Source organism: Falco naumanni, chromosome 13 (assembly GCF_017639655.2).
Source record: "Falco naumanni isolate bFalNau1 chromosome 13, bFalNau1.pat, whole genome shotgun sequence".
Classification (NCBI taxonomy): Eukaryota; Metazoa; Chordata; class Aves; order Falconiformes; family Falconidae; genus Falco; species Falco naumanni.
This window is the reverse complement of record NC_054066.1, coordinates 7,465,971-7,492,736: the sequence shown is the minus strand read 5'-3', so window position 1 is coordinate 7,492,736 and position 26,766 is coordinate 7,465,971. Positions and strand designations below refer to the sequence as shown.

General features: G+C 37.5%; 2 protein-coding genes across 11 annotated transcripts in view; both read left to right on the top strand.

Annotated features, from left to right (window-relative positions):
* The window catches only part of NMNAT3 (nicotinamide nucleotide adenylyltransferase 3), a 32,917-nt gene extending 24,166 nt beyond the window's left edge, over positions 1-8,751 (top strand). For all 10 annotated transcript variants that reach the window (XM_040613463.1, XM_040613462.1, XM_040613454.1 and 7 more), the window contains 2 exons: positions 3,515-3,624; positions 8,119-8,751. In XM_040613463.1, coding sequence (XP_040469397.1) covers positions 3,515-3,624; positions 8,119-8,528 — 520 coding nt within the window. In that variant the 3' untranslated portion in view covers positions 8,529-8,751. The remainder of the gene's footprint in view (positions 1-3,514; positions 3,625-8,118) is intronic.
* A 122-nt stretch (positions 8,752-8,873) lies between these two features.
* RBP1 (retinol binding protein 1) lies at positions 8,874-26,579 on the top strand. The gene is made up of 4 exons (XM_040613465.1): positions 8,874-10,118; positions 10,729-10,907; positions 23,047-23,148; positions 26,304-26,579. Exons 1-4 carry the CDS (start codon positions 10,046-10,048, stop codon positions 26,355-26,357), a joined length of 408 nt encoding a protein of 135 aa, XP_040469399.1. The 5' UTR covers positions 8,874-10,045; the 3' UTR covers positions 26,358-26,579.
* The last annotated feature ends 187 nt before the right edge of the window (positions 26,580-26,766 follow it).

The following is a 26,766-nucleotide window of genomic DNA, read 5'->3' as shown; positions in this document are numbered from 1 at the left end:
AGCACTGGGGCCTGTCCTGTTTAATACCTTTATTGATGATCTGGACAAGGGGATTGAGTGCACCGTCAGGAAGTTTGCAGATGACACCAAGTTGGGGGGAGTGTTGATATGCTTGAGGGTAGGAAGGCTCTGCAGAGGGATCTGGATGGGCTGGACCAAGGAAGGCCAATTGTATGGATTAACAAGGCTCAGTGCCAGGTCCCCCAGGTCCTGCACCTGGGTCACAGCAACCCCAGGCAATGCTACAGGCTGGGGAAAGAGCAACTGGAAAGCCACCTGACAGAAAAGGGCCTGGGGGTGCTGTCTGATGGCCAGCTGAACACAAGCAGGCAGTGTTCTCAGGTGGCCAAGGCGGCCAACAGTGTCCTGGCTTGATCCAAAACAGTGTGGCCAGCAGGACCAGGGCAGTGATGTTCCCCCGTACTTGGCATGGGTGAGGTCACATCTCAAATCCTGGGTTCAGTTTTGGGCCACTCACTTCAAGAGGGACATGGAGGTGCTGGAGCATGTTGAGAATGGCAAAGGAGCTGGTGAAGGGTCTAGAGAACAAGTCTTATGAGGAGCAGCTGAGGGAACTGGGGCTGTTCAGCCTGGAGAAAAGGGGACTCAGGGGACACCTTATCGCTCCCTACAGCTGCCTGACAGGGGCTGCAGGCAGATGGGGGTCAGTCTCTTCTCCCAGGTAACAAGTGACAGGACAAGAGGAAACAGCCTCAAGTTGTGCCAGTGAAGGTTTAGATCAGATATTAGGAAAAAAGTTTCCTTGAAAGGGTCGTGAAGCATTGGAACAGGCTGCCCAGGGAAGTGGTGGAATCACCATCTCTGGAGGCATTTAAAAAACACACATAGATGTGGTGCTTAGCGACATGGCTTAGTGGTAGATTTGGCAGTCCTGGATTAACGGTTGGACTTGATGATCTCAGAAATCTTTTCCAGCCTAATTGATTGTATGATTCTATGAAAGTGAACCTCTGGTTTCATAAATAAATTCACAAAATGTTAAAATGTATGCCTGTTAAGGAGAGAAATGAGCTTAAATATTTTTTTTCCTAAATGATAACCTGTATTAATGAGCTGGACCAGTGCCATAATCTGATGTTGAACCCTGTCCCTTGGATGTGGGAAGTAGCATCCTGATGAAACAGTACACATAGGTGTTTTGGCTTTGTATTTTATTTTAACTGTCATACATTAATATTAAAAAAAAAGAGGCAGCTTTAAGGCTAGAACCTTACCAAGTATAAACAGGCAATGGTTTATTGTGAAGTTGTGCTTCTTCATAGGTGTTGAAGGTTAATCTAGAGATTCTTCCCTGGTCAAGGAACCGAGAACCAATTGCTGCCTTCACTATAATCTCCCTCAGGTGGGAACTTTAGCACCAATAGAAAGAGATTTTGCTATTGCAAGGCAAAGGCAAAAAACATTATTGTACTTAAATGTCTCTTCTTATCAGTATTTTGAATTGTATGCTTAGCTGCAGTAGAACATTGTGTCTTGAGACACGAGTGGCCTTTTCCTACAGGACTTGTTTTACCTAAGCGCAGTGAAAATGTCATATTTCATCAGAATCAGTGGATTTTGCAGAGGGTCCCAAATAGTTATGACATAAAAGAATTTTAAGGAGCAAAGGTCATATCTCACTTGTGACAATGCTATTAGTTGCCTGTTACGTTAAGTGAGAATGGAAATTTTGGAGACTATCTCAAGGCTTTTTTTAGAGAGGAGGAGGGAGCATGATAGAGCTATTTCCCATGTTGTTTGTGAAAATTCTTCCTAGACAAGAAAATAGTACTGTCAGAAACCAAAGAACTATATTAATTTGTCCTGTAATGTAGATTTGATTGTGGTGTGGATATGCTATGAATTAATTTAGAGTTGGCAAAGATGTATCTTACCCAACTTCCATTAGATTGTACTTGTGATTTAATTATATAGTTATTCAAAGCTTCATGCACTGTTCGGAAAACGCTTGCTAAACTGACAGTTGGTATACCTTTAAAATAATTTAAGCCTCCCTGCCCCAGCACTTGAAACACATGCTGAACAGACCTTTTGGCAGTTAAGATTTTGCAGAGCTTGTAACATTAGTCCTGCAGCGAGCTCTTTGCCAAGAGTTCTTATTTTTGAGTCACGGCCTAAGAATTTCAGCCTATCGTACAAAGATAGTGTGCTTGACTATGCATAGCATCAGCCTGTTTACAACAAGGCAGGATTAAAAATAGAAATGTAGGAAAGTACAGGCCAAGTTACTGCTACTTACACTCTACTACTGTATGTTCCTCACCTCTTGTCTCTGCAGTTTCTTTAGCCAGTGGCTGAGCATCAAAAATTACTGGAGATTGTTATGCAGCCTGTCTAGGTGTGGATTCCTGACACTGATGCACCTTATTGCTGTGACTAGAAGTATTTGCATGATTTGGAGTGTACATTTAAATCACTAAACTGTAAATTCATTCCTTAGGCCAGACGTACAAAGGGTTACCTATGGCTTTGTACATGCACTGAATTCAGACTGTACCTTGTAACTCATCTTTGCTTTGATACAGTTCTATAAGACCTGATGCTCACTTTGGCTATATATGTACTAGACAGAGACGGGACACTGGCTTGAGCCTGTGTCTGCCTGTCCTGTTCAACCGCAAGCTTGTTTCCTGAAATGGTTTTGGCTCCTGCTTGTATGAGCAGTGCCTAAGCACGGCCCAGGATGGTGCAAGTTCAGTACTATTCCAAACAGGCAAGGCCATGCTGATTTGAAAGGAAAGGAGTTCAGGTGTTTGGATCCAAGATTAGCACTTGCTCTCATGATCAAGGAAGGGGTCACTACCATGACATAATAGTACCAGTACTGCAGTGAGGCACCAGTGACGAGGAACAGCAAAAGAATAAAAGTAATAGAAACGTGGAAAAACTGTCGAAAGGGTCCTTGCCTGCCTTCATGGATCTGAACTCGCTGAAATTAGAAGCATAACAGATGTCAAAAGTTTTACAAGAATTGTATGTTCTGGGTTTCTCAGGATTATGATTCTTTTAATTAAAATGAAAGGGAAAACCACATGGTGTGAACTCAGGGAATATGTTTTTATGGAGGAGAGGATGAGAGAGAACAAGAATGTCTCCTGAAAACAGCACACATTATAGAAACATCATCATGAGGGGTTGTATTTAATCAAGGAATTCAATCTAGTGATTAAAGTGTGATTTAATCCTGTTTAAAGCAAAAACCTCCACAATGTTTTAAATGTAATGTTGCTACCAAAATTGCTGTAACGGTAGAATTTCAAAAAGGAATTAAAAACCAGAATGCCATTATGGAGATTGTTTGTGAATTCTGCGTAATGTTAACTGCATTGATACTAATCTCATGGTAGAATGAATATGCTAAATTCCTAACAAATTTTATTCAAATCCAAAGTGCATAAAGCAGACTGTGTTCTTGAATCTGAAAGTGCCAGGTAATCGCTTTGTGCATCTCTGAGAGGATTACCTCACACAGAAGCCTTTATTTTAAATGCAGGCACCATTACAATGAATCACTCAGATTGCTCCAGTCCAAGAAGGAATTCATGAAAAACAAACAGCCCATAGAAAGATCTACGGAGGATTCGCTTTCTTACCAGCACTCAGGTTGGTTCATAACTGTAAACCTGACTCTTTTGTTTAGCATTAAAACCAATACAGCTTTACCAGACTAGACTAATTGACTAAGTTGAACACAGTAGCTGGTAAATTTTGAGAGTTGGAGCTGCCTACCAAAAACAAGCCATGCCAAATGCCAGCATGACTTCTGGTGCAGTTATTTTGTAGTAACTCCAACAGATAGGAAACTTGTTTTGTTTTTTTTATCTTGGTTTTATAAGCATCTCTTTAGCTGTGTCAGAGATGTATGTTGTGGCCCTGCTGGTTTTGCAAAGCATAGAATATATGAATAAAACCCAAAAAGTATAGGGATTATTTAGAACTGTAATTGTTAGAGGATGGGTGAAGTATGTGGATACCACACCAGTGATGCTGATGCATTGATGTTTACTGCATTTCTGGACAGAAAAGCTTCTGTTGACATTAGAAGTATGGCAGGTTCTGCAAATGCTGTTCAGTTTCGGGTTTCCTATTTTATTATATTCCCTAGCCCTACAACTTGCTGGGATGCTGCTAAATTTTTGATACATTAGATTTTTCCTGAAGTATTGCAGCACTTCTTGGACATGAATAATGCATTTAAGTTGTTCATGGTTATACAAAAGTTTCAAAAAGATGAGGAGTTGTATCTTTGTAGGTGGTAGTGAAAAAGAAGTCTCAAGGCATTTGGACTGCAGTGGAATCTTGTGTCTGATGGGGTTAATGATTGTTAGCAAGTGGCAAGTCAGATTATTCCACATTGCCACACTATAGTGTGAAAGTAGTAAAGAATATTTTAATTTTCCATTACAAAAAATTATTTTGGCTATTATTTCCTGTAGTTATTTCAGTATGTAAAAATGGTCAAGAAAAAAAATGTTAAAACTAGTTTTTCTTTCCCAATAAAGTTTCTCAGTTTAGAATTCATCAGTCATCATCACAGGATTCCTCTACGGTCAGAAACAAAGTGCATGGCAAAAACTAGGTGAGAAGGAGGATGGGCAAGAAATGGGTTTCTCTGTCTTGTACACAGTGGCTGGATTATTTTTTAATTTATTTCTATCTGGCATCAATCCACAAAGAACAATCCTTTAGTCAGAACGGAGAAAGGCTAGCATCCTGTTGTTACGTACCTTTTCTGCCTTCAGTGCTTTGACTGACTTGGCAGTGATACACATTTGGCTATATTAAACATGCAGCCCACCCAAGAGGGAGTGGAATGACTTCTTTCCAATTCCTTTGATCACTAGCATGGTATGGCATGGGAAATGGAGAATGATCAAGAGCTACGGAGAACTCCAGAGCAAAGTAGATTTCCTTCCCTTTCTCATAAATAAATGTTGGTTAGCACAAACTTTCTGATATGCAACTGACCCAATTCCTCCTCCATGCCCCATTCCCACCCCCAAAAAAATCCCATCCCAACAATGAACTCTGTTGACTTGGGGTTTTCTGTGAAGTTTTTAGAACAGCTCAGTCACCTAATGGAAGCTTTCACATCAGCTTGATGGCTGAATTTAGCAGTGGCAAAATTCAATAATATACTTTTTTCCTACTAAATGTGTGCCTACTAAACTGTAAGATGTCTTTGCATGGTCCTGAACCTCATGATTTTGTTCCACATGAAACAATCAGGTCACTTTAATGTATATTCCAAATAAAAAGGTTTACTGAGGACAGTTGTAGACAAATGATTGTAGTTTTAATAAACTTAGCATTGTTTACTAGTGCTAGTCATTCAGGAAGAAGATGAAAACAAGAATACCGAGTTAGTCTTCTCTGTTTTTCAGTGTCCAGGGATTTGCCATCCCTCCTTGATTCACTAAATATAGATTCATACGCAGTATTTCTTCTCCTGCTTACAAGAGATGGTTGATTGTCTTCATGTAATTTTTAATTGAATCCCCTGCACTTCTGGTCTCTCAGTTGCCTTACATGAATGACTTTGTTGTCACCTGTTGAATGCTTTTCCCTGGCATACTTTATCAGCAGTCTCCCTTAATTAGATCTTAAATCCCGCTACTTCCTTTGTGTTGATAGTTATTTCTCCTTTAGCTTACCTTCTTCCTTTTCCCTGAACACTTCAAAGAATGGAAATTCATTCTTGTCCACCATCATCAACTGAGCTACACCAATCAAAACCAAGCAAAAATTTCCCTGATCCAGCCATACCATGGCCTGAAGTAAAGGCTATTGTACTTACTAAAAAAAGGAGCGCTGCAGCAGCCATTTGGGTTTTATGCCATTATCTATAGTGGAAGCTGAACATCATTTAGCAAAGTGCCCTTGAAAGGCCAAAGACACATTTTTCTCATTGGCACAGATGATGTGGGGATATGCAGAGATATATTTCTAAAATTGACAATATTTTTTTAAAGCCTACAATCTATTAATTTAGCTTCTGTTAATCTAGAACTGCGATGCATGTGCACGTAGAGAAAACCCATCAACACTATAAAAGCTCTGGTGTAATACTAGCTCTGATACAGCTTGGGACAGAGCACTGTTTTACTGTGGAGGTTGCTGATAAGTAAAAAGCCGTGACATGAAACCCAGGTATGACTCTGGAAAGCAGGAGACTGGAAACAGTCCTAAACATGGAACTGAGGACAGAGAACTGGACAGGAGGAGTAGAATCTGTGAGTGGGAAGACAAGGAAGATTGGAAAGGGCTTGAGGAAATAGATGGGCGTAAGACAGCTTGGAAGGCATGAAGCAGAACTGATCAGCTGTGTCATGACAAAGTTTCCAGATTTCCAGAGTTGTGTGAATCTTCAGGTTCTCGGTGTCTCATTGTTCATCAGCTGTCAGAAGTATCTGGGACATTCTTTCAGAGCTTCGTACTCTTGTAGCCCTGGTCCACACAGGGATCACAGACAACTTTTGCAGGTACTTCTGCACTAGCTCAGGTGTCAGAGATGAGAGCATTAAATCTAAAGGTTGCAACCTTGCAGATGCGGGTATCAAAATAAAATTTACTGGGTCGTTTGTGGGGAAGGGGCTGTTACAAAAATTTCACATGCCTACCAAATGCACTAATTATAAACTCTAAAAAAAACCAGAATTACATTTTGAAATATCTGGACAGTCTATGGTGAATTCTGTCAGACATGAATACCATACAGTCCTCCTTCTATAGTAATGCCACATTGAGAGCACAGGAAAGTGTAGTACAGTACCCTGTCTTTGTTGTAGGGGTTGCAAGGTATGTAGTGAGGGGTGTAAGAGGAGAAGAAATGCTTGCTGTAGTTAACAGTACATACTAAATCTCTGCAAAACTGAGTGTATCTTAAGGCACTGAAGGTATGCTTTTCATGCATCACCACTGGTATGTTTCTTGTTTTTCGAATTGCTGATTTAAGGTGTTTGTATAAGACTTGCAGATGTGCTGTTTACAACCACAGATAAATGTAAAATGGAGACAATACACCCATCCTCCTTCTTCATTTCACATGAATGCAAGGCTGTGAAAATACCTAGTCAATGTTTGTAAAATACTCAGATGGTATAATGATGAGTGCTGTAGAATAGACTTTGAGGAAAGAGTTCTGTACGGAGGCTTAAGCAGTGGGCAGCAAATAAGAAATGGAGAGAAAACAAACAAAAAAATGTACTACTAAAGTATCATTCTTGGTCATTATTCAGATAGCAAATTTGGCTGTAGATCTCTTTGTACTAGAACAAGTATGCCATGGCCACATGACACGTTATCTGTATAATACTCTTCTGATTCCAGTTTCTCTAAAATTAAATAAAACTTAGTAGGTCAACTAACCAGCTTATTTTACCAGTAAGGGTAGTTAGATTAAATAGTCTGTCATGTTTTAGATTATATAGGTGCACAAACCCAGGTGAAATTCTGTTGTTCTCTGGCTAATGTGACAGCATGCAAACATTGTGCCTGTGTGCCAGAGTGCCGTAGGGCAGCTGCTTCCTAAGGGATGGGGAGCCATCAGCCATCACAGCGGCAGGCAAGGGACACACTAGCTGGGGCTGGTCCCACAGTACCTGAGCAAAACAAGCAGAGCAGACTGGAGTGCAGTAGCCTGGTTCAACCAAGTCTAGTCCTTGTGGTAAAATAATTATCTTCTTTATTTGCTTCTTCCCCTTTTTGGCTTGCTTGAGTGGAGGAGTAATTTTCCTTTAACATTGTACAGATAATATTTGATACACTGAGTGATGATGAACTAGGTGATAAAGTAATTGTGACCAAACATATAAAATCCAAACTAAATTTTGCTTGCAACTTCTTGAAAGAAAACCGGAGAAAAGGTAAATGATTAAAAAAAACCAAACCACCAAAGCCAAACCAACCAAACAAACAAACAAACAAAAAAAAACAACCAACAACAAAAAAAAAAAAAAAAAAACAGAAAACAAACCAGACCAAAAAAAAGCCAAAACAAAACCAAAAAACTTAAGAATTAAAACCCCAGTTTTAAGTGTAAACTTCCTAGAAAACCAAACAAGTGTAGAAGTCTCTCATTTCCTTTTGTCTTTCCAGGTCTACCAGAATTAAAGCTACTCTGTGGGGCTGATTTTCTACAGACATTTAAGACCCCTAATCTCTGGAAGGAAGAACACATCAAAGAAATTGTGGAAAAGTTTGGTTTGGTCTGTATTAGCCGTGCTGGCTCTGATCCTGCTCAGTATATTAATGAATCAGACCTTCTAACTAAATTTCAGCACAATATCTTTCTGGTGAAAGAGTGGATTCAGAATGAAATCAGCGCAACACAGATACGCCATGCCTTGTGCAGAGGGTTAAGTGTAAAATATCTTATACCAGATTCTGTTATATCCTACATTGCACAGCATAATATCTACACGGAAGAGAGTGAGCGGAAGAATGAAGGTGACTTGCTTCAGCCTCTTAAGTTGTGTAACACAACAGTAAACCCACTAAATGACTGATGTCTGTAGTGTGTGAAGTGGGCAGACCTGGCATTTTTTCATATAAAGTTCTTTCAAAATTTATTTCTTGTTAATGTACATCAGTCCAAAATTTCATTAATTCCTGTGGTGTTTTAACTTCATGTTTTTGTATTTGGAAATTGGGATGTTCAGCTGTGTAGCTTAAAATATATAAAGAACAGCTTCCTTGTGAAAATAAAAGAAATAAGATCTTAACAGTAAATATGACTCTCTGGTAACACTTAAGGGTCAAGCATAGTACTTTCCTGAATTGTAATTCTGTAATCCTACAGACAGCTTTAGCATGAAGATGCCTTACTGTTATGAAGCAGCAAGATAAAATTAACCATAACTTTTCTTTTTTTATATATTTATTTAAATATATGACACTGCTAAACTTTGACTTTTTAGGACCCTGAATAACTTCCTGTGTTTTGGCAGTTTGGACAAGAGGTGGAAATAAATCTTTCTTTCATGCAAGCACTTAAAAATGCATGTACCATTCATGTAATTTTAAGCCTCCAGATTCACAAATGACAGACAGTCCTCATCCCCAGATTTAAAGTGGGTTTCTTTGCTTCTCTGATCCAGAGTCTTCTGTAAAAGTAAGTAATTGCTGAAGCTCTGGAGTAGATAACATATCCAAGAGGAACTTCAGCTGTACCATTTGAATATACATAGTAGAAAATAAATGAAAATAGCTAAGAGGCTGTCTCAGTATTTGAGCCCTAATGTTAGCTAGAAAAATCATTCTGTGTTGGTTGCCTAGTCTCCTGATTCAGTCTATGTTATTTTTGACAGAAGACACCTTCAAAAACTACAGAATCCATAAAGTGCTACTTCTGTGTTTCAATGTTGCTTAAATTAACTGAAAGCATACATTCAGTAGCGATATACAGAATTAACCACTGCTTCATGACACAAGTTCCCATCTAACTGGCTCTTTTTGAGTGCTCAGGTGGCCACTGGTTCTCTAGAATTAAGGAGCTTGTGGAACAAGTGAAAGTAATGCCAGAGACAAATCGCTTTCACTGAGTCTGTATGATCATTTTCTAAAGAGTAGGTGGCATAAAGTAGTAAGAACATATTCAAGGAAGAAAGATTTGCCATAAAAAAACCACACAAGCACTTATATAGCTTTGGCTAATATCCTAATGTAAAGCTATTTAAAAGGGTATTTTTTTTTCTGAGTGGCATGAAAAATGAAGAGTAATATGGCTAAAATGTATCTCAAGATAATCGGAACCCTTATGGAAGTTATGTGGAAGGTGAATGTTTCTATTTAAATCAAGTCATCCTGCTGTCACTAGAAATTGCAGAGGTTCAGCCTTGTGGAAGGGTTTAAAGGCAACACTTCAACAATAATCGGATTAGAAGGACTTGCATAGCTACATGGTCTAAAAAAGAGATAAAAGAAACCAGATTTCAAACTTGCCGCAAAGTAAGGCAGTGAACTGTGTGGTGCAGAATCAACACACTGTTCTGAGACTTTGATTTGACAATTACCTGAAGCAGGGATGCCTGCAGATTTCAATGGCTACTGGAAAATGGTCAGCAATGACAATTTTGAGGAGTATCTGAAAGCACTGGGTAAGGTTTCCTTTGTAATTCTTTAATAAATAATCAATACATGCAACCTGTCTTAGTCTTTACATTAATCTGTTTTTTCTTGTACAGCCATAAATCATTTTTGTGAGAAATATTTTGGGGGGGAATGCACTTTAAGAATTGCCTTATGCAAAATTGGTTTGTCTTAAGCAGCCTCTACTTTTTACCATCTTGAAGCTTTCATTAACAGAGATTAAACTACATAGCTTGAAGAAGTGACAGATTTCAAACTTTAAAAAACAACCGTAATTTGGAAAAGAGTAAAATTTTTATGTGTAACAAAGACAATGGTGTACTTAATGCAATATCGTGTGTTTGCATTTGATGTAAAGTGCTAGTATTTCTATAAAAATATTGAAGGCCTTATTAACTGTCAAATATAGGTGATATTTTTTAGGATTTTGCATACTCAGAAAATCAAAACATTAACTTGCTGAAGTTAAAAGAATTAGATTATGTACTTTTTCCTGGTGACAAAGCTGGCCTGAAAGATCTGGACATTTATCTTTGTTTGTTTTAGTTCTCCGAAGAGCTACAAACTTCTTTTTGTGGTAGACTTTACTGGATTAAAATAATTCTTTTTCTTTTTCAGATGTAAACGTTGCTGTAAGAAAAATAGCAAACTTGCTAAAACCTGACAAAGAAATCCTTCAGAATGGGGATCATATGATCATTAAAACTCTAAGCACTTTTAGAAACTACATCATGGAATTTGATGTAGGAAAGGAGTTTGAGGAGGATTTAGCTGGGGTGGATGATCGCAAATGCATGGTAAGAATTAGAACTGTAACAACGGACAAAAAAAAAAAAAAAGAGTATTAATAATCTGAGGCCTTTCACAGACCACATCTGTTAACCATTTTGTATGGCTATTTCTGTACTTCTCAGTTTGCCAATATCTGCAGACAATTTTTAGCGTGCCTTTACATTAAAGGAAAGCTAATTTTAATCAGGAGCACGAAACAATGAATGAATGAATAATAACTTCAGTGAAATGTTACTGAATTATACTTGGATATTTGTTAGTCAAAAAGACAATTGTGTTCAGACTTTCAGAATCTCTTCACTGAATAATGTTTTACAGTAAAGGAAATCCACAAGAATGGCCAACTGCTCAGAAATTTACTTTTCTTTCTTGTTCTTGTTCCTATGCGTGCTCCTTCCTGGCTGTATTTATTAGAGTAGATGCATTAATTAGGCTACTGAAACAAATCTTATTGCAATCAATAAGCAAACACTGAGGATTCTGCCTTATGAGCTTGCCAGAGAGACAATATTTTCTGACTTATGACTGATAAATACCAATTAACAGGGAAAAACTTGAGAATACCAAGTTCTTTCCTGTTAGTTTGAAGGCATGACACCTGTAATATCCCACAACGAAGAAGTAGATGAGCAAAAGAAAATTATCTCACGGGGGCCTGTAGAGGAGAAATCACATAAAAGAGAATTAATAGGTTTCCATTCTTAGATAGTGCCATTTAAAACCGGTACTATTCACTACCACTAGGATATGAAAATTTGCTTTTGCTCTGGTGATGGCAGGAAAGGGAAAGATCATGAAGATCAGAAAAAAAAAGAATGGCTAGCTAGCAAGTGCCTCAACTAATCTTTCTGTACTCCTTGTTACAGAGGCTAGAAGCATGACAGAATGCAGAATACAATATTCACAGAAGGGAGAAGCAGTGTGTATTTGTATAGGAAGGTACGCCAATGTCATCATGCGTTTTTGACAGCTGGAGGGCTCTTAATCAGGGTAATGAAGTCCAGATCCACTGAACAGTTATGAGCCCAAAGGAGGACTTAGACTTAGGTAGCCAACTTACTGTCAGAGATAGCAATGTTCAAAACATCTGCTTAGGCACTAAAAATGTCTGAAGTCCTGAGTGTTTGCGTCCGTGAATTACTGGTTTGTGTGTGTACAGAAATGTCTCCATCTAAGCATTATCTGTACTTAAATACCATTAAACTCCATATAAAGGAGGACTAAAACATCCTCTACATGGTGGAATGAAGTAATTATGCTCTGAGGCTGTCTAGCATGTACCTGCAATGAGTTCTTATGAAATGTGTCAGCCAGCCACTGTGCTGAAAAATCAGCTTCAGAAGACAGGAAAATGTGGTCCTTGCCTAGTTCTGCTTTTGAAATGGTGCACAGAAGTAAGACACAACTCTTGATTTCCTGACAAACACCCTAATTATTTCATTATTTGTACAAGGCCACAGTTCTCTACCCTATTTTTTTAATTTGAGTGATAAGGAAGAATTCAAAATGTTGAACCAGGAAGGTGAAATTAGAAAATTATTATTATAGTCGCTACAACAGCTATTTGTTTTGGAGTGGAACCTAGTTCATCCTACTTCCAAGGGTTGCTTAAATATTTTACCTATTGGCTGTTTAGTGCAAAATGCTTACTCAGCCTTGGAAGCAGAAGATACCAGGATCTTCTTGCCTTCTCAAAAAAAATTCCCAAAGGGTAGTCACTAACCCTGACTTAGGCACATAACACCACAAAAACTTTCAGAAATCCTCCATGTCCCTTGGTGGCGTCCAACAACAGATACCAATGGCAGCTGTACAGTTAAGGTCACTGATCACTGATTCTCTATTTGCCTTGTAGCAATGTATCATACCTTATTAAAGATTTCTACCAGACCTCTGTTTTCTCAAAGACAAAACAGTACAAGAAGCTGTCTTTCTGAAGGCACTTCAGCTCAAATCTGATAACCATGATGTCAGGCAAAACTTGCAGTTATTAAGCAACAAAATAACTCCAATGTTCCAGGAGGAGTCTTGTGAGAGAAGGGTCATGGGGGTGATATAAGAGATACTGGACCGCTCCCTGAGTGGTGTTATGAAGGAAACCACCATAAAAGCAAAGGTTGAATATCGTCCTTTTCTCATCTATAGCTTGAAACTGCATGCCATAAATAGCATAATTGTTAATAATCAACCTGTGTAATGGGAGAGATTGTGAACCAATTATTGTTATTTATATTGTGGACTGAGCAGACTACTGGGCAAGTTTTATCCAAGTTGCTCAATGTATGAGAAGTACAAAGTAACATCAGTAAGACAAGTTACACATTAAACATTAATCTATATAGCAGAGCAATCATCAGGAGACTAGCAAAAATAACCTTAGAAGTAATTCATCCAGTAGGTATAGATAATTTTTTCTTTTAATGAAGAATATATCAACTAACTAGACTTAACGTATCAGTAAAAATAGTATTAGCACAGGTTAAATCTTGTGTATAATTCACTGAAATTATATTCACCTTTCAGTTGTAGAACACATCTTTGATTCTGTCAGTGTGGAGTGTAGCTACAATAATTCCAAATCAATACTGTGATGAGTAAAGGCTAAAAGTTTTGCTGATACTTACTTTGGAAGTGAGTCGATGACAGTAGGAATTGATACTCCTGTGATAGTATAACCCCCCTCCTTCATTTCAGTTAGGATTTTTTCATCTGTGTATAGTTGGTCACTCCTGGAAGCTTGTCTGAACTTTCTGGAACAGTGACTTAATTGAGCTGGATAAACCTTAGCAGTTTCAGTTTGTCTTTTTTTTGACCTTTAACTGTTGCTTTGGTGTATGCACATGATTTTAGGTGGTTCCGTTTTCTTAAGGGGTATAGATAACAGTAGTTGGTGATTTTAGGTCCTTTAAAGACTTTGTTTCTGTTTTAAAGTTAAAATTTGCTACTTTGGAATCTTGAGAAACTCAAAAGCCCTACTAGTTAAGTTAAAGATGCCATTTCTCTGTTTTGTAAAACAGAAGGTTAGGCTAGTTGACCACACAGATGTGCGGACACAGGGGAGATCACTGATCACAGTGCAAGGTACTTCCAAGAAGGCAGCGGATATTCAGTGTGTTCTAAGCATTGCTAAACGCATGTATGGAGCAAGCTGCAGCACAACCTGGTCTCTTAAGAAATGCAAACAAGACATCTGCATTCACTTAGCTCCATAATGCTATTGTCCTTCTCCTGGAGCTTTTCCACAGGGATTTTCTCTCCTAGATAAAAATTAAAGAAGAATTTCTCTGTTTGTTTGGCAATTTTGTGAAAGATGTTTCTGCAAGTTTAATCATACTTAATATTTAGAGTTGTTAAAAATCTGGCAGTTTGGACTACAAAGGTAAAATGAAAGTTTATGTATTCAGGAGCATCTTTTATTCTTCTTTGCAAATGTTACAAGGTGCATGTTAGATGGTGTATTAAGAAGTTTAGAACATTGATACTGTATTACATTATTTCTTACATGGTATGTAGTTTGATTCAGACCATGTGATAAAGTTCCCATTACTTTGAAGTTTGGTTTTAATTGGTAACATGCATTAGATGTATAGTGTACAAAGACAGAAATTCAAAGTTAAATGGATAACTATGGCTTTGGTATTTCCTGAACTATTTGATCCTGCTGTCTTCATTCTCAGTAAAGCTCCAGTGTCATAAAAAAAAATCCTCAATTTTTAAGGTAAATTCTATAATCTCTAGTTGCTATTAATTTGATGAGCATCTCAGGTATTGCACTAAATATAAAATCTTGTTTCATGCACATAAACTTTACTGTGGAAAAAATTTACTGTGCACAAAAGAGGCAAGACGTTATTGAAACAACAATTAATTGAAAACCATCTACAAATGTGTCTCATTCATCACCAGATAATTTTGCCTTCTTTTTTCACCATCAGTAATAAACAGTGAAGCTGAGGAAGCATCTGCAATGTGAAATATGTACCAGTAAACATAAGAATGGGGCTAAAGCAGAAAAGTTAACCTTATGTGCCTTCACAGTGTATTTGCTTAGTACATCAATCAAAAGTCTTAAAAAGCTGAAAAAACTTAAAGGCTGAAACAAAGGCTGAAGTTTCATGTTCCAAGTCTTTGCAACCAGTGACTCAAAGCAGATTGAGAATGGGATAGCTCAACTGCAAAACTTACTTCCCTAAAATTTTACTTTTCTAATCATTTTGCTGCTAAAGTCAGGGAAGGTTTTTGCATTATAATTTTTATGTGCTGTTCAAGCATTTGAATGAGACTGAATTGCTTTAGCTCACGCTATCCAGAATGAGTCTATCTTTTGACAGAGACTAAGAGCAAGTGATCTGATTAAAAAATCAAGGAAGATTCTATGTTCTAAATATAGAACAGGAGAATTTCTTGGATAACTGAAAATGGCATTAGTTACATTAGAATTGAGTATTTAGTTAAGCAAATGAAGGATGCTTCAGTAATTCAGAGCCTTGTGCTCTTTGGCATAGTAATTTCCTTCTTACATGGAAGCAGAAAAGGAAATGATAATGACTGGGGACTGGTAAACAGAATCTGAAACTGAAGTTGGGAAATTGTTCATGTTAATCATTTAGTTAACCAAAACAGAATAAAAGCAGAGTAGAACTAGATAAGTTATCAATTGGGTGTTCAGAGTTCTATTTTGAAACTGATATAATTTTTAGTCATAGTTAAAACTTGTTGGGGTGGTAGGGTAAGGAGGATTTGGGAGTTGTAGAATTCACTCATCAGATCTGTCATAAATCTTACCATCTTCCTGAAAATACACAGTCATTTAACATTTAAGACAGCCACATAAGGATTGTTCATAGGCACCTAACCAGTCTGTCTGTCACACAAACCAGTGCTAGTTACATGTGCTATATCCTAGTGAAAGGAGGTAAGTTCTTCGAAACTGATCATGGCTCTGTTTTAACTAACAAACATACCTAATGTGAAACTGATTCCTCTCTAGTTTGTATTCAGGAAAAAGGCAACTGAATTTAGTTGTTCTAGTCATCATTTGATTTATACTGCTGCAAGTTCAGAATAAAGCCCTGTTGCAAAATAACATGGCTCATGAAGCTTATTTACATATTTAGGCAGTTTTAAGCAGTGTTTGTCAGTTCCACAAATGGAATTCACAGCTGTTAATCTAGTTAAGAGTAGGTGTTGGAATGAAGACTTTGCTGCTAGAAAAACAACAACCAACAAACAACATTCCAATACTTGGAATTCCAGTAGGGATCCCCCACAGGCTGAGAAAGCTCAAAATAAATTGTGCTTGTCTAGTAAGATGCAAGATCAGCAATATGTCTTTACTTGATCCCTCTGATTCAATTATTTTCTTTCTTTACCTCTTCAAATGCTGTCCTTTTTCTTTTTGGCTTGTAAGTGTTTTCTCATGTACTTTGTTGGAACAAGCATTGTTCTAGATTGGCTGCTGCTGGGAGGTGGTTTTCTGTCATTGCCTGTGTGTATATACTAGTCTTCTCTCAAATCCTATGCCCTCTGTCTCTGCAGTACTGTAAATTCCCCAGCTCCTTATTGGAATAATTTCCTATTGATACTTCTGACCTTTTACAAACTGCTGTCCACAAGTGAAGAACTGTCTTCCAGTCAACCCTTCTGAGGCTCCAGGGAACAGGTCCACTCTTGGATCTGCCTCAGGCTGTCTAAAACTCTAGTTCATTCAGTCTCTGTGCCTTAGTAAAGAGGAGCTGTTTCCTTTTTTCTGCCTCGTTTCACACTGCATGCTCTTTTGCCATTACTGTTTATTACCTGTAAGTGATATGCTCAGCACATTTGCATGGTGATATCAAATGAGATCTCTAGAATCTTTGGCCATATAATTTAAGATGTCATTAACTTCAAATTTTGCAGTGCTGGATTCATGTGTAAAACCTGAGACTCATCAGAAGCCTTGATCTAGTTATTCACAAAACCTTTGTAGGAGAGATGGTTTTGGATGGGCTTAGCATTTCAGCTTTTTGTGAATCCTAAAAAGCTCAGAGAATTAAGAATGCAGAGTGTGCAATCAGAATCCGCTGAAAGCCTGAGAACCAGACTTAACAAATCCAATTTTTAATGACAAACCATTAATGTTATGTACAATTTCATCTTGCTAAAATTACGCAAAGGTTAAGTCAATTATACACATTAATTTAAACAGTGTCTTAGAATTGATTCTGTTCCTTGCACAAAGTGAATTGAATGTGCTGGGTTTTACTTTTTTTTTTTTTTCCTGGCGTAGGATATACAAAAGTTTTCCTATTTTTGTATTTGTATACAATTTTATTTCAGTAATAAAAAAATAAATCCACCATTCCTAAGAAATAAAAGATTATGCACTGTCCAAAATACTGCTTCTACTCTTCTTCCCACCTACATAGCCTGGAGCTTTGGCACTTACTTTCCTACTACCTGGAACATGTCTCTAGTCATTGCTTTCCTTCCTTACTCTTACGAGCAAGCATTCAAAATAAGGAATTTGAACATTTAAGATCTGATCCTATCTGACAGCAGCTTACCCTTTGATCTAAAATTTGTCAATCCAGTTCTAAGACCCTTTGCTAGCAATGGAGATACTGACAATCACAGAAGCAAAATACTGCTTCTAGAAGTGTCTCACTTTTTGACTACAGTGAACTTCAGTACACTTATCAGTCGGGTACAGACAATAACAGTCTAAGCGAGTTTGTAATGGTATGAACACATTTCAGAGTCACGTAGCTATAGATACCTATTATGAGACGTGGTAACTGCCAGCCCTGCAAGCAGCTGAGAGATGAGTTGTATTGTACTACCAGCTACTTCCTATGCGTTAACTTTAGGAGTTCTGTTGCTGCATGGCTACAAACAGGAATGATGAGGTGGGAGATTAGATTTGTAAGTGCTCCTACAGGGTTGAACTGAAGTTAGTAAGGGAAGGAAAGGTTGGTATAGACTTTATCATTCGACCTAGCTACTGGATGGCTAAATATGTATGGCCTTTGTCCAGCAACAGTTATCTTGAGATGCAGTCCAGGAATCCTACCACTACTTTTTCTGTTGGGTTTGTTGTTGTTTTCTCAGTAGTTTATCTGTCTGTCACCAGCCTGCCAGATGCAGATTTGATGAGATAAAAGGAGTTACAGGATAGGGAGATGACAGACCCCAGACATAGTTGTAGCCCTTGTTAACAGTGTGCAGCACGCCTTCTACAGGTCATAGGTAGTGGCTACAACATTACAGAACGCGTCTTCACAGACAAAATACAGTGTAACTGTGATACCAATATTAGTTTATTCCATCAGCACTTAATTTGATGAAAATTTCCCCTGCAGACTGCTTACCAGAAGTTTTTATATCACTTTGATACTTAGTACAGGTGGAAATGCTTGATCTTGAGAAGCTGTTCATAGAATCATAGAATGGTTTGGGTTGGAAGGGACCTTAAAGATCAGAGTTCCAACCCCCCTGCCACGGGCAGGGACACCTTCCGCTAGACCAGGTTGCTCAAAGCCCCATCCAGCCTGGCCCTGTACAATTCCAGGGATGGGCCATCCACAGCTTCTCTGGGCAACCTGTTCCTGAATCTCACCATCCTCACAGTTAAAAATTTCTTCCTAATACCTAATCTAAATATACCCTCTTTCAGTTTAAAGCCATTTCCCTTCGTCCTATCATGACATGCCCTTGTAAAAAGCCCCTCCCCAGCTTTCTTGTAGCTTTAACTACTGGAAGGCTGCTCTAAGATCTCCCTGGAGCCTTCTCTTTTCCAGCCCCAACGCTCCCAGCCTGTCTTGACAGGAGAGATGCTGCAGCCCTCTGATTATCCTCATTAGAATTAAAACTATTAAATATCTTGTTGGGATATATTACTATGTTTGACTAAAAATTCTGGGATATTTTCACAATACAGGGCACAGCTCAAATTGGATTTTCCTATGTCATCTGACCTAAACAATTACTTTCCATTGCTTATTCCTTCTTAAATCATAATTACAGTTGTTAAATGACTGGTCATTCTCATAAGCAGAGAATTACTCAACTGAGATGGAGCACACACACTAGGAATAGCCAACATGGGAATGAGAAACATTGTGTACAGCCAGCATCGAATGTTTTTGCACATAGACCTCACTGGGAAATGCAAAGTTCTCTGATGAAATAGTTTGATGACTCTTTCAGTAAATTACAGGTCAGCATCTCTGGCTGTGGGTCAATATGACTTGCCAATAGAAGCTGGAAGTAGTATCTGTTGTAATTCTGCAAGATTTCAGTACTGTTGCTGCTACTAGAGAAAATGCATAGTCAACAGATTTGCTTTTACTAAATATTTCATTTAATAATTCTACCTTGACTCATAACTGAAAACAGTGACTATAATACTTTAATTATCATTTCTTCTAGCTTTAATTTTCAGGAAGATGGTGTTGCTATGCACATGTATTTAAATCTTTGTAATACAGAGAGATAAAATCACTAACAAATGTGAATGGCCAAGTAATAAAAAGATCTCTAAGTAGTGTAAGACTACAGAAATCATATCATAAAACTAAAGAAAATGTAAACATTTTTTGTCTTCTGAAGCTTCAAAGGCTTCTTCATCTCCCAGAGAAACTCCGTCTGTTATTACACCTCAAGAACAAAGAGTATATAATCCAAAAGATATGCAATATTGGTGGTTAGAATTTTTGAGAAAAGTGAAATTGAGGCAATTTCTTATTTATCTCTTTGTTAACTCTTGTGCTCCTTCAGTATTTTTAATCACACTATTGACTAATCACATTAATCACTATATTCTATTGAAGTTTCCTACAGAATTATATGCATTTGAATTGAGAAGTATTCATAAATTTTAGTATGATCAGGCAGTAAGCAAGCAAAACTTAAGCTTCCTTATGACAAACTAGATTATGTACTACCTAGTTTAAAGGAATAAATGAAGTCTTCCATTTATCCTACAAGTAGTACGAGATACTCAAAAAGGCAGAAGCCTTCAGTTTTAGAGAAATACTATATTTTCATCTAGTTGGTTCTGTTGCCATCAGGAAACTGCAGCTTTCCAGTGTCCTCAGAGTTTGTCTGCTCCTTTTGCTTGTGGAGGAAGATGAAGAATAGGAACTGTCTGCCTGGGGATGCTCTGCTCACCAAACCCTGGTAAAGATTTTCAGTCATTCCAGATAGGAGACAATAGCTCAGTCTCTGTAATCAGACAAACCTTAGGTAATGCTATTACCAAAATGGTGGCAAACAAGATTAATTATAAAAGCCTACTTTTCTAAGAAGTTGCATTATATAGAAGGTGAAGCATTCCTTTATCTTGATAGTAAGTGTGTGCTGGGAGAGGAAAACAGCAACTAAAGGTTCATATAGAACTAGCTTACTAGTTTATTCAGCTGTTTGACTCCTAGTTATACAATGGTGATATCCTGATCCAAGTTTAAAAAATAAATCTTTGCTCTTACATACAACAAAAGAGATTATATTTACCAACATTTGTCCTACAGTGGTATTTTTGGAATATTATTATTATGTTCTGACTCAGCTATTTGGAAATGTTCTAAGGCAAGCATTGCTATATCTCGGCTGTTGGCAAAGGGTGGAATATTAGCAGCCATAGCAACTCCAACCTCAACTAATACTCAATGTGTGTCTCAACAGACATATTTGGAATGGAAGAATTTACTTCAATCTGAGTTAGAAGAGAAGTTTCTATCTTCTGTATTAGTTATGTCTTTTATTATAAGAGACATTACAGTTTGACCTAAAGGAAAAGAAAAGAAAAAATGCTACTGGTTAATCTTGCTGTCATAAAGTGGTTGTTCCTGCTAACAAAGAGGAGGACATTATGTTCTCCTGCAATATATTCTGTCCTTTACAACATTCATAGCAAAATAGCCACACACAAAAATCTGGAACTATATGGTTTACTCCTGTCCCTTCAGTATATATATTTCTGAAAGGGAAGCAGAGGATGATAACCGAGAATATTGGCTGATAAAGCAGATTGATTAACAGTCTGTGGTACTATAATCTGTGGTTATCACCAAATTGCCAAAAGCAATATCTAATCTTGACTGGAGAAAAAAGAAAGTCAGAGAAAAAAAGTGTGTTGCTTTCTGAGATGAAACAATTTCAGTCACCCTTGGAGGCTGAAAAAGTTAACATTTCATTGCATTGCTACAAACATTTCTCAGTTGCCTCCAAGTGTACTAAGCTAGTGAATATTATCAAGACTAATCACTTCCAGAACTTACTTCAAACTTTAGTAGTACAAATAAAGTTGGATCTTACTTTATTTATAATTATGCCTTTGGATTCACCTATAAACCCAAAAAATTTAACTATTAAGCTAGTCTAATTAAACTATGCTGAGCTAATACTCCATGGATAAAAATGAGTGTGGTTACTAAGTAAAGTCGCATATAGAGATGCTTCATTCCACAGTATCCCTCACATCTATAAGTCATTGGTAGAAATAATGTTCATTTTCTGATACATTAATTTTTAGAATCATGAGAAATTCTTAGTTATGCTAACTTAAAAATTAAACATTTTTCACTTTGACTAGTATAATTTGTTACCTTCTGTCTCCTATGGAAGAGGATTTAGGTGATGACCACATTAACTACAGCTTTACCCAAACGTGTTGGTTTTTTCCTGCATTAGCATTTTATATATTAAAAGGATATGGGTTTTTTAAAATGTTATCTACTACTCAATTTAAATACATCCTTTTATGAGAGTAAACAGAAGAACCTGTGAATGCATTTTCCAAAATGGAGAGATTTTTAGCAAGGACACATGAGTGTGTCTTTCAGAGACCCCATATGGTGCAAATAGACTATGTGGGATCAATAACAATGCCTTGCATATGATTATCTGTGCTGGCACTCTTTCTAGTGATTCATTTTCCATGCTTGTTTAGTCTAAAGCATCCCAGGGGAGGAGACTGCTGGGCTGTACTCATTTAAAGATAGTGGCTACCATGGTTATCAATTAAGAATTAATTGTTTGTGACATACACAAATTAAATAAATAGGGCTGTATAGTCCTTGAATGTTGAACAGGTTTTAGTTCCCGGAATGACAAATGCAGGCTGACTTCTTTTCTTAGAAACTACACATGATGTATCCAGTAGGTTTTCCTTTAATGATAAGTCAGAATTCATCTTCTCTCTGTATTTGACTACTTATACATGCAGTGGCTGAAGACTTTTACAAGGTAGACATTAATTCCATATTTGGTCCTCAGATTCACTTCAAGCAAGCTGGTTTAAAAGCCAGGTGCTAATATTGATGTTAAACTATCCTCATGGAGCACAAATTGTCAGTGCTCTTCCCCTTCCCTCTTTAAATATTTTGGAGTATTGCTTCTCTTTATCTTAGGGACACGTGAAAGGCAAATTGTCAGTAAAGACTAACCATAGTAACAAGCTACATTGAAGTTTTTTTATGAATCAAGTTCTACTGAACTACTCAAGACAGCACTAATACTCACAAAAGTGCTATGTTGAATCCTGCAACACCTTACTCACTATTTCTTAGTCTGCCAGTCCTGGTTCAAGTAGTTCTCCAGCTACAGTTACACAAAGCAGGATGCTGGCAAAGTTATCAATTTGCTGATATTTCCAAACCATTCTGCTTGATAATGGAAGGCAGATTTAAGACATGGGGAAAACCGCTCAGGATTTGAAAGCCTTGTTCATCCATAGCTGCCAGTATGTGGGTACTGTTTTCAGGTTTAGCAGCTGGGGAATCTTTCTTATGGTGGAAAAAAACCCCCGAATCTCAAGTTTTCAGCTTCTTTTGCAAATACAGTGTTAGGCTGCACACCCCTTCTGCCATTGTATTTGTCAGCAGGGAGAGAGGAGTGCACTCTTACACAATGATTTTTTTTAACATTTTTTTTTCTTTTAACAGCTTTATCTCATCCTTCCAGGTTTTGACAGGCAGCTGGCCAGCAACCTTCTGTTTAAGCTAATTAATTTTGTAATTATCCTAAGTGTTACAACACTCTACAGTTATTCTTCTTATGAGATACATTAATTATTTATTATGTTAGAGAGAAGTTTTGCTTTAAGGAAACCAATCATAATATCAGACAATACTACAGTAACACTGAACATGTCTGTTTTGTTAGACCACTGTATCTTGGGATGGAGATAAGCTTCTTTGTGTACAGAATGGAGAAAAAGAAGGTCGTGGTTGGACCCAGTGGATTGAAGGAGATGAAATGCACCTGGTAAGATCATGTAACAGTTTTTAAATGCCAATCTATTAAAATGGTTAGGTGTAATGCAGCAGGCTGTGGGCTGTTACCTTGGCTTACTTTGACATAATTATGTATTGGTGCAGCATTTAACTTGTTTCTAAAGCAACTATTTCATTTGGAGCCATTAAGCTTTTATGTCCTTTACAAAGACTGTTTGATTTCAGAGCAGTACTCTTACTGTATTAACTGTCTGTCCAGACACACCAGTTTGAAATGTTTACAATGAGGAAGACATTTAACAGAATGTCCTTCATACGGTCCGTGAAATACACAGTATGGGAGCTGGTGAAATTATGCATCCAACAATAAGCCATAAGGGGAAAATACACCATTGTTCTTTTAAAATAATTACAGGCAGACTGCATTATAGCCTAGAGAACTAAAACAGCAATTATTTTTTTGAAATGTCATGTTCTTTCAGATCATAATTTTTATCTTTTTAAGTTAACAGGATCTGAAAGAAGATGCCTATTCTTTTCTCACACAGCTCTTCATAGCATCCTCACTGTCTCATCAGTGTGGGCAAAAGGCAGTCTTCCTGCTGAAATAATAAAATCCAACCTCCATTTCTGTTCACTGTTCAGTACTATTGTCATTCAGTAGTCTAAATGGATGTTCTCTAAATATTCAAATCAGTAGCAGTTATGAATTTTTTACAGAAGTACCCCAAACCCCTTATTACTCAACACAATTTCCATAGAATGCAGGTAGGGAGAAAGTTACTGTGTAAGTGATCACTTTATAGCTGAGGTCATCGGCTCACTGAAAATAGCAGGGGGAAGCAATAAAAATGTGACTCCAGAATTCCCTGTGTATACATATTCCTTCTATCTATACACAAACACACGACAGTACTTCCATGCTACCTCCCAGCTTGACAACAGCTGGTGCCATGGAACCACGCATCAGCCCTTTCAGATTCTTTGCTGGCAAACAGGTTGCAATTAGCTATAGAAGTCTGGCCTAGAAATTCAACTGCACTTATGTGTAAATATATGAAGCAACAGCACTAGTTGCTTTTGGATTTCTCTGTATTGGCATCCTGGTTTCTGTCCCTTGCCAGCTCCGCTGTCATTATCTCTTCCCATTTCCTGTCACCAATTTCTTTGGCCCTGATTTCTGCTATCCTTCCTCTGATTTATGCTCTAGCCATGCAACCTAGCCATGGACCTCCAGGCCTGACCACTTTCTATACCTGTCAAGAGTTTGATTTTAGAAGTATAAGTTCAGATTCAGTTGCTCAAGTATATCTGTCTAGTGCCACTTTACATACCCCAAGGTAACCTGACTGATCTGAGCCTGCTTTTTCAGAAGGCTGTGAGGAGTTCTGTATCATACCTGCCAGCTGATGCAGTCATCCATGCTCTCATTGGCACTCACACCATTTATCACAGTCTGTCTCACATGTACACAAAAGTCAGTACAAAGTTACTTCATGCAAAAGAAGTAACAAAGTAAGTTAGAGGCCAGTCCCCAATATTTCAATTTCATCACTTTATATTTCATGAACTTCAAAAGATGTCCTCTTTATTTCTCTGAACCCTTGTTAATGTAACTCTCTCCATTAAACATACACTAAAAGAGTCCCATTTAGTATCTTGTTTTTGACCAGCTAAGATTACTAGGTTCTGTACTCTTGAGAGTCCTTTGATACAATGGGCAGTTACCTCTACAAAACTGATACTTCAATAGCTTTATGATCCTATTGAACTTTGCACAATGAGCCAAGTGTTAATTTAATTTTCCACAGTTCTGTAGAAAGTAGTACTACATGCTTTAGTAGTTTATTGCCTCCTATTTTCCCCATTTCATTCTATGGTCTGTACTTTGTAGTTCTTTTTCCTCCTTAGATTCTATTTTATGTGAGTGACTTATTTGACCATTCTCCATTTCCTTTTGAGTTTTATTGCCTTTTTCTACTGTATTGATTGCTTCTGCTCTGTAGGTTTTTGTCACTGTCAGCAGATGTCTTAACCCTTATTGCACACTCCTTCTTCTGGGTTATCTATATAGAAGTGAACAAAACAGGTCCTAACGAAAGTTATTGTATCAGTCTGCTTGTTTCATCAATTCATCATGAAGCACTTTCTTTTACTAGGGATTAGCAACACGTGCCAATAAGGTTATTGACTTAGTGTAAGGTTTTTTTAATATGCCATTTTATCAAAGTCTCCCTTGAGAAAATGTGCATAACTTCCCAAGAAACTCTGCCTCCTGTTCACTCAGAATATTCTGACAGCTTTATTAAAAGTCTTATCTTGAAATAGAAAGTACATCCCTTCTGATAGGCCATACATAACCTTTGTCTTTATGTCCCTTAAGAAATTCCACCCCTTTTTCTTCTTCCACCAAATCCAGGTAACACCTCCACACATATTCTGTGCGTTTCTCAGGTCTAACTTAAATAGTTTCAGGAATGGAGCAGATTAAACTGCATCTTCAGTGAGATTAGGTAAACAGCAATAGGCCTCATAAATCAGTGCCCAAGATGCTTATGCACAGTTCACAATGATCCAAGGACTAGCAAGTAGGGTTTTTTGAAAAGCTCTTATGAAACACAAAAGAACAGTAGGCAGCATCAGGCATCCAGTATGGTCAAGTTCAGTCAAAACTCCCTGCTGTGCTGTGATTTATAGATCTAGATGAAATCTTCTGTACACAATTACCTGTCCTTTTCTAGCCATGTTCATTGTGTTGCTAGAGTGGGCTTTCAGCTGATTTCTGGTTTTGTAGGTTTGAACTACGAGTCATCAATATACAGATCCAGAAATGGTTATTCAGATCCATCCCCAGATACCTTCTTCGTGTGTCCAAAATAGAGAATGCTCATTTCAAAGACCTAAGCAGTTGAACATACTGCAAATAGAGAATAATGCACCAGGAACATGTTTGACCCTTTAAGATCCGAGATCCCAAAATAACTTCTCCTTCTCTGCCTTTCACCAGAAAACAAACCCAAACCAGCTGGTTTCTTTTAGGATTAAAAATAGGCTAAAATATGTACAAGCTACCCAATCTAATTTGATAGAAAATTGTGGATTTAAATTAAGATGGACATGCACATGAATGTATAATGCATTAATTCTATGTAAAAGTTGTATTTTTAAATTATTTTCTCTTCCTAGGAAATAAGAGTGTGTGGAGTCAAGTGTAAGCAGGTTTTTAAGAAGGTACAGTGAGCCTACTACTGATACAGAAGTGAAGAACGGTAGAATTTACAGACTTGCCACCAAATCTCCAAATGCTAGTAATGAACATCATCAGTGATAAGAGCAAATACAGAAACGAAGATCACATTAGAACTGTATAGTTAGAATAAATTATTTTTAACAGATCATTTTAAAGAAATAACCGCAAATAAAACTATTTTTAGAACTGCCAATTAAAGATACTGATTACTATAAATGTGTGTGTACTGTAATTATTAACTACACCAAAATAGGGCTGTTTGGTATAGAACGAGATACTAGAGTTGAAGACCTTGTAAGCTAATTTTTTACTTAAAATGAAAATCACCCTTCCATAGCCTTAGCAAGGGGCTTTCAGGTAGTCTTCTTTTCAATATTCAGTTGTAGTTGTAGGGAAATG